The sequence below is a fragment of the Scophthalmus maximus genome, chromosome 17, assembly GCF_022379125.1.
Source record: "Scophthalmus maximus strain ysfricsl-2021 chromosome 17, ASM2237912v1, whole genome shotgun sequence".
In the NCBI taxonomy this organism is placed as follows: Eukaryota; Metazoa; Chordata; class Actinopteri; order Pleuronectiformes; family Scophthalmidae; genus Scophthalmus; species Scophthalmus maximus.
The window spans coordinates 12452846-12461135 of record NC_061531.1 but is presented as its reverse complement, the minus strand read 5'-3'; the positions used below and the strand labels follow the sequence as shown (position 1 = coordinate 12461135).

The 8290-nt window shown below is 44.2% G+C and overlaps 1 protein-coding gene across 1 annotated transcript; it reads right to left on the bottom strand.

Annotated features, from left to right (window-relative positions):
• Window positions 1-211: 211 nt before the first annotated feature.
• Window positions 212-7862, bottom strand: timp2b (TIMP metallopeptidase inhibitor 2b). The gene is made up of 5 exons (XM_035615640.2): window positions 7471-7862; window positions 2267-2367; window positions 2054-2159; window positions 1831-1955; window positions 212-1727 (listed from the first exon to the last, which is right to left on the bottom strand). The coding sequence occupies exons 1-5, from the start codon at window positions 7598-7600 to the stop codon at window positions 1530-1532; spliced, it is 660 nt and encodes a 219-aa protein (XP_035471533.1). The 5' UTR covers window positions 7601-7862; the 3' UTR covers window positions 212-1529.
• Window positions 7863-8290: the final 428 nt, after the last annotated feature.

Genomic DNA, 8290 nt, shown 5'->3' with positions numbered 1-8290 from the left:
TGCCTCTCTCTCTGGTGCAACATGTGAGACATGCATCTGCTCCAACAATAACATCTTTACATTTAATCCACATTACTACTAAACAAAGGCGCTTGGATTCTCGGCTGGATTAAAATCCCTCAGAGTAAATGATGACTATTGTAAAGTGGTGTTTTCTCAGTTTGCATACGATGAGAATTGATGTGAAAATGACCAGCACGAAGCGACTCAATACAGGGTTTGGCATTTAATATAATAAGTCAAATGTACAGTATTGTTTCAGTTGGACATGCATGCAAAAAATCATATAATCTCAAAAGTCCCATGTGAAACCAGCACAAGACATCATACTTGACTATAGTTTCAAATGAAGATTATTTTTTTACACTCTTATTAATCTTTAAAGTCACATGACATCTGTTCTACAAGTTTGATTGTGTTCATTCCCACGGTTCTGCAATAAACTGATAATTGGTTAGCCAAAGGATGAGCCAGTTAACAGGCCTACAATTTGACCTTAAAAAAATGTGTATTTTCCCAATACTGTTAAAATTATACTCTTTATACAGTACCAATGGTGTCGTTTGTTATTTTAAAAAAGTATCAAAATGAGGGCATTTTTATCAATAGATTATGGTTAATCATAAAAACTCCTTAAATAAAATATGTTCTTACAATTACTAAAGCATTATAAAGAGAAGAGCTGTAGTATATATATATTTAAAAAAATACAAAATACAAAATGGAGGATTCAATCCTCTTTTTCAGACAAGAAACAATACTGACGACTGCTGTGATCATTGAGTTCAAAGTGCATACTTGTCTATTGAGGGTTAAAAGAAGACAATTACCAAAGCATGTATTGTGTGCACAGGCTGGCATCAGAAACGTGATCAGTAACATGCCACTCTTTTACACTAAACAGATTTACCACACCTTAAAAAACTGGAATACAGAAGCCAAAACATTTGCATATACTCAGCACAGGGAGGAATATGAAGCAGGACGGGCGAGATGTGGCGTCATCTCTGTGGTAGCTCTGCTGTCACAAACCAGGACGCCGATCGCCAGCTCATTTTATTTACCGACGCAGAGATTCACAGATTTGCTACACATTGAGTTTTGGGTATTTATGTGTTTTCATTGTAGAATTATAGTTGGTTTCAAAGGATATCTTAGAAACAAAAGTACTGTGAATTGGAACACCAAATTGTGAGGATTATCCCTTTATTTCGACTGAGGGAGAAGTGGTTTGTGAAGAAGTGCTTTAGATGTTGGGGTAGAAGCATCAGAAAGTGCTGAATTTATAAGACTGATGAATAAAAAAAAAAACATGATGAGTCCTGCCATTTAAAAAAAAAACTAAAACCCCATAACAAATCCATTTCTTTACAATCCCACCAGAGTACACGCCCTGCAGCTTTCTTAATCGTAAGAAACCAAAATAACGTGTGTTGACTTGACTTGTGTATTTATTTCTGCTTTTTGGTGTTTTATATCTTAGTATAATTCAGCCGTGGACGTCCTCAGACCGACGGACAGCGGTGGAGTTAAGGGTCCTCGATGTCCAGGAAATCCTTTTTGGGCGGCGCCGCTCCTCTGTACCAGGCACAAGAGTCATCGCTCCTCTTGACGCAGGCAAAGTGTTTGGCCTGCTCTCCGTAGACGGCCTTCTCCATCACCCAGTCCGTCCACAGGCACTCCGCCGGGCTGCTGATCATGCAGGGGACGGAGGTGCAGCGAGTGATCTGAGGAGGAGAGAGTAGACCAAGATCAGGGACAATCATCATACAATGATCTAGTTGGTGGCAGCTTCTAGAGGAACTGCCGACTGCGCCTCGACGTTTCTACCTTGCATTCGCAGCCCATTTCGTAGCGCTGGGTCAAGCTCTTCCTCTGGGTGGGACTCAGGGCATCCCAGGGCTCAATGAATTGGCACAGTGTGACGTGCATCTTCCCGTCGGCCTCCAGTCTGCCTAAAGTGAAGGGGGAGTGAAAAGAGCAGGCAATTATATGATGTGAAGACGGACATTTGTTTTCCTAATGTATGATTAATAATGTGGCCCCACTGTACCTGTGATAAGATACTCATTGCCATTAGTCTCCAGAGTCACCCCACACACCGTAGAGGAAGAAGCTGTGTAGATGGCATCAATATCCTGGCTGGGACCTTTGAACATCTGACAAGGTTCAACAGAAAAAAAACAACAAAAAACATTCAAATTCATTAAGGTGTTGAGAGAACGCCCGAGAATGATTTCGTAATTACAAACGTTACACCACGTACCTTGACCTGTTTGATGTCATACTTGATCCGTTTGATGGGGTTTCCGTAGACGTTGTTGCCAGTGTCAACCTCCTGCTCTCCAACGACCTTCGCCCTGATAACTGGAAAAAGACAAAACCACGACACTCTTAAATGCATTGTATTCGAGAGCAGAGTTTCAGAGTGAAACACTGTTGTCATGTGAAAAATGAACTACATCTAGGTCCGTCTGTATCCGATCTAAGCCCTGCCCAGGTCTGGCATGCCGGAGTCGGCCACAACACATAGCTGCGGCTTGGATCTGTGGCGTTTGCATGTGCCAGGTGCTGGGAAGACAGAGGCACATGAGTGTTTCATCAGCTGCAATCAGAGGGAGGAATGTGTGCTGCCTGCTCCCAGGCTCCTGGGCCGACACGGGAGGAAGCCAGTCAGCAATCTTTAAAAAGCTGAACTAGAAACGCTCCCCTCGCCCCCAGGCCTCTCTGCCAGCCTGCCTCTCTGTCTGGATCGAGGTGCTGACATGCAAATCGACCTCTCTCTCTTTTCTTGTGCAGCCTTTTCCTTCCCCTTCCCTTTTCTCTCTCAAGTTCCAGTTCCCAGATTCATTGAGGTTTGGATGGGCAAGAAATAGAAACGTTCAAGCGGAAAAATATTATCGGAGCCATGTCGGATGAGCCTCGGAGTCCAAATACGGGGTATTCAATGAAAAATATGACTAATGTGTTTTGCAAACACCCTTTCTTTCATGGGAATCCAAATGTGGAAGTATAGCATAGCACTCATCAGATGCCAGTCATCGCTAAACACCTATGGATCACTGGTATTTTGCATGTTGCACTGATTAATGTCATTTCACATGACAACTACAGAAGAAGAAGAAAAAAAAAAAAGGTTTACAAAATCACATTCAAGAGAGAGAGAGAGAAAAAAAAAAGCTTTTCAGTGAAGTAGACTAGCGACACAGCTAATGTGAACCAGATGTTCCCTCTGAAGTCCCAGCTCAGTCGTCTCTCTTCCAAGGTGGCAGCGACCGACGGCCTCAGACCATCACCAGGCCGCTTCCCCACCGAATGAGGATGAAGCCTTTTTGACATGACGGAGATATGAAGCCACGGGCCACATGTGCCCTAATTCCATGACAATAGAGTCTTTGAGAACATCTCCTTTTAAGGAGTCAACTTTTTTTAACAGAAGCAAAACAAGGGGGGGGGCGCGCGACCGTGTGCACAGAGGGAGAGAGTGACACAGCAATTTGGACGGCGGACCTCTGCAAACAAGAGAACGGACAGGAAGCAGCACGTCCTTTTGCTGAGGGAGACTAACGGAGAAGACAGAGCTGAAATACTGTCACAATCATAGCAGTTGACAGGGGGAGGAGGAGTTAGAGAGCGGGGGGGGGGGGGGGGGGGGTTCGTTCGTAGCCAGGAAAATGTGCTAAAACTCTGAGCAAGCTTTTCTCCGCACCGAGGAGCGGCTGCGAGGAAGCAGATACACCAGACCAACGAAACCTCATGGTTTTGGAACAAGACAAACTGTCTCAGATAATCTACACCCGACAACAACCGATGTCTCGCTTTGCAGATCACAAACTGCCTCACGCAATCTCGCCCCGAGTCGGTGGCGCCGCAGAAAAACAAAATACTCTCCCAACTTCTCTGGCTACAAAGTGGATTAGTGGTAATCCCCTTCGCCTGAGTGTGCAGACTCACACACAGATCACTTTCTCCTTCTGCTGGTGTAAAGTAGGCCAGGAGAAAATATGCATAGTTTGTTGAAACAACAACAACAACACTGAAATTTGAGGCATTGTGAGGGTTAGAGTTGAATTTTTCAAAATACACTTTTCAAAATTTGTTTATGCTTAAAAAATAAATAGGTTATAAGATGAAGATAAAGATTTAAATGTCCCCCCAAAACGATTGCACTGAATTGCTTCGCTGTAATTGCTTCAACTGTTTGTGCTGTTGTTGAAGTAGTTCAGAAATATAACAACTGTGCGTCCTGGTATATCTAATCCTCACAGGACAAGGTGAGGTTTACTGGAACAGGCTGACCGAGCCCTATGAGAATAAAAAATATGATAAGTTTCATAAAAGTGGGAACTGTGGGATACATCTAATCTAATTTGCTTAAACAATAAACACATGCGTTTATATGTAGCATTGTGGTCACATGAGTGCTTCAGAAGACAGAGAGGGAGAGAGAGAAGAAGAAAGGAAATGCATGTCATGTAATTGCAGGGCCCGCACATCCATCTTACTCCACAAAGCAGTCCGACTTTGAATTAGAAAGACTAAACTGCTGATGATCTATAAGGATCTACAGATTAATCCACCATTATCCTTTGGTCTTAATTAAAAATTAGAATTGTCACAGTGTTTGAAACCTTTAAAACCGTCCCATAGTTTGTCTTTCTGGGGCGAAAATGACGCTGTTTACGAGGGTTTTTAAAAAAAATTTAAAATTCCAACTTACACTTATTTATAATGATGTAAAACTGTTCAAATGCCACATTCTAAAAGTGCCCTGGATTAAATCAAAAGTGATCTTTGCGTCGGTGAGTGAACCTGCCGGACAGATCGATCCAATCCGTTCTCACCGGGGGATGCTGGGGTTTGAAGCAGCTGTTGTGAGAAGCTTGCAGTACACACTCAGTCTGGCTCAAAGGAGGGAGATCTGGTTTTAATGTCGGCTCTGTTGACACAGCTTGCAGGCCTGTGTTCAGACCGGAAGCCACGTCAAAGCCGGCTTTCCTTTCAAGGTCCCAAATGATCTCGCTCGCCTTCTTTTTTTCTCAAAAAAAAAAAAAAAAAAAAAAAGAAGCCACACAGGTAATCGCAGAGAATTTCAAAACGAGGCTGCAAACGCATGATGAGCACAGCATATGGCTGCACGGCATTCCTTCGCCTCGGCCAAAGACCTGAGGGATGGATTTCGATTTATGGGGAAAGATTCTTTTATTTTTGGGTTCTTGCGAGTGTCCGATTTAACAAGATAAATAGAGCTACATGTTTACGACTAAAGACGACCTGGTATTTTCGGTTTGTCTAAAGGAATGGAGAGGGAAATAAGCCTGGGTCTAGTAAAATAAAGTTAAAAACTAAGTAGTCTGTTTGATCAGACTTTAAGATTAACGGATCTGCTACCTACCTACTTAAACTTTCCATTAGTATCTTTCAAAATCTCTGCTTCGGCGTCGATCATTCCCTGTATGTTGACTTTGCCTGAGACGCAAGAAACTATTTGAAGTGTCACATCGTCAAAACTCACACTGGAAGTGTCACGGTTGACTTTCTTTTTCCCCTTTGCAAAGATTTTCTCTTGAGACACTGAAACTTGCCAGCTACTCTCGTTCTTGAGTAACTTTCTGCACAGTCCAGGAGCTCTCAGTGACCCCACAACTTAAATAATACCTTCACACCAAGTAGGGGGTCATTCAAGGCAAGGCCTCGTGGAGAAACAGTGTCGATTATTTCCCCTTCAGCTCAGAGGAGAGTACACTAGAAACTAAGATTAAGATAATTCATCAAAGCGGAATAGAATAAAAAGCACAAGACGTTGAGGTGGAGCAACCGATGGTAAATTAATGCCCTTCATTTGGAAAGTGCCCACTCAACATAACGATTTCATCAAATTCATCCATCCATCCATCGTTGACAATGAATCACAAAAATTTCTCTGAATTTTGGCGTTGAGATTTTTTTCTTTCTTTCTTTGAACGAGTCATAATTCATCTTCAATTACTCGACTCCCTTAGCAACAGTTTGCCCTGGCCATGCAGGATCCTGGCGAGGGGGATATCAAGGACCTTTTGGCCCAGAAAGGCGGATCTCCTTGGCCAAATGCAGGTTTAAGTTGGTACGAGGGTCTATCCATGGTGCTGAAGCAGGAGCTGGGGGGGTCAAAGGTCACGATAGGACCTGATGTCAGAGACTACGATGAAATGATTCAGCATGGAAGAATATAGGTTTAAAGAATCCAAAGAGTAGTGACCGGAATCCTCTACCTGACCAAATGACTGAAAGTGCATCCAGAGTGGATTATAAAAGGGAGGGAGAATTTATGAAATTACTCTTAAAATACTAATAATCATGACAGCTGTCAATCGGATCTCAGAAGTAATCGTAACAAGAAATAGTATGTGTACCTATTGGATTTCATCTCTTCAGATTTTCTTACATTGGCAACATTTGAGTAGTGTCAACTTTAAAATCCTCTCAATTAAAAGAAACCGTCAACAATAATAAGAAGTTAAAAAAGAGGGAAAAAAGGAATCAGCTTTGCCCTTTACAGTAAACTCTGCAGCAGGATGATGTGGTTTTCTTTTTTTTCACCTTCCAGGAATCCAATGCGTAAGAGAATCCTTTGAATAGGACGGCTTCTGTACACACGCGCCACACACACACTCAGGCAGCTCGCCACCGAGAAATAAGACCCTCAGCAAAGAAAAGAAAAGAAAAAAACCACGAGCCCAATTTGAATAGCTACACAAGCTGGTCACTGTTGGGCCTTTGTTGAGGGCAGCAACGGGCCGGGTTTCGTAACAGGTACAATAAGAGGGGAAACTATCTTCACGGCCTTGGAGCGAGGGGAAGATTAAATGGCCATGTTGAGAAGGATTTGAGGACACGCACCAGAAAGCGTCCAGGTCCTCGGTTTCACAGTTCACCGAGGAGCACGAGTGGGACATACTACTGTTTCCAGGCAGCAATGATCATCAAGAGGGAGCGTCAACAATATTAAAAGGAAATTCAGATCAGCAGCAGGCAATGATGTGGCAAAAGTAAGAAAGTATTTGTGTGGTTGGGTGCAGCCAGAAACTCTCAGAACCCAGTTAGGTGCTTTAATTAAATTTTAGATAAAATACAATTTAAAAAAAAAAAAAAGTATGCTGAGCAATACTTGGGCTACCCCATGAGATTAAAAAAAATAAAAAATGACATAAAGTACAGGAAGTGCATTTATGTGGGCGTGAATCAAGACTCGGGGATATCCACAGATGATTGGAGAGGAAGACAGTGGAAAGAAAGACGAGCGAGGGAACAGAAGTTTCCATCCTCCTCGTCGAGGAGCGAGTAAGGGCGAGTAAGTTTGTCAAATATAAACATGTCCCTCCCGGCTTTTAAACAACAACAACAACAACAACAACAACAACAACAAACCGATCGTCGGCTAAACAGATGATACGCAGGAGGAGGCTGTCAAAGGTCCACTCATCAACTCACCGACGTCCGCGCTGCAGAACGCCTGCTGAGGATGCGCCGGGGAGCAGCTGCAGGCTTCCGCCACCTCCTCCACCCGCCAGAGGAACAGGAGGACCAGCGGGACGAAACAAGAGCTCCCCGTCCAGGTCATCGTCGAAACTGACTGATGCGTGGTCGAGGGGTTTGGAGGAGAGAGTGTGTGTGTGTGTGTGAGGAGGAGGAGGAGGGGGGGGGGGGGGGCAGAGATGTGAAGGCGGCGGTGCAGTCCGGAGCGCTTCGAGGAAATCAAGTTGGAAAATGTCCCACCGGGCTCAGGAGAACTGGTTTACTCGTCTGACTGGTAGGTGCGTGAGAGGGAGTCGGTCCCGGCCGGAGTCTGCAGCTCTGTCGCCTCCTCGTTGTTGTCCGCAGTCGTCAGCAGCGGCCGCTTTTAAGTCCCGCAGGCTGCGGCAGACTCCTCCCCCCTGCTGCGCTCTCAGCCAATGGGCGCAGCGGCCCTGCGGAGTTCAGGGGCTCCCAGAGTTTACACATCCACCCACCGGGCCCCGTCACCCCACCCTCACTGTTTACATCCAAACATGGAGGGGTCACACACACACACACACACACACACACACACAAGCACACACACTTATGAGCTCAAATTAAAACCCGTAAAAGCTGAACAGGTTGAAAATAAACAGGCCACGGGTTTAGAGTCGAAGTCAAGAGGACCTCGATTTCTGTTATCCTGAATTTCGCAGTAAGATTGTAGAAATAGTTTGGAAATATATATAACAAAATATGCCTATACCAGCACCTCTGAAGCTCATGTTTTATGTCTCGCTTGTTTAACAGCTAC

Coding starts and splice junctions, on each gene's coding strand:
- timp2b (XM_035615640.2), bottom strand. CDS start 7,600: ATGACCTGGACGGGGAGCTCTTGTTTCGTCCCGCTGGTCCTCCTGTTC. Junction 2,160..2,266: donor ATGACATCAAACAGGTCAAG/GTACGTGGTGTA, acceptor GAACCTTGTCAG/ATGTTCAAAGGTCCCAGCCA. Junction 1,956..2,053: donor CAATGAGTATCTTATCACAG/GTACAGTGGGGC, acceptor CCTTCACTTTAG/GCAGACTGGAGGCCGACGGG.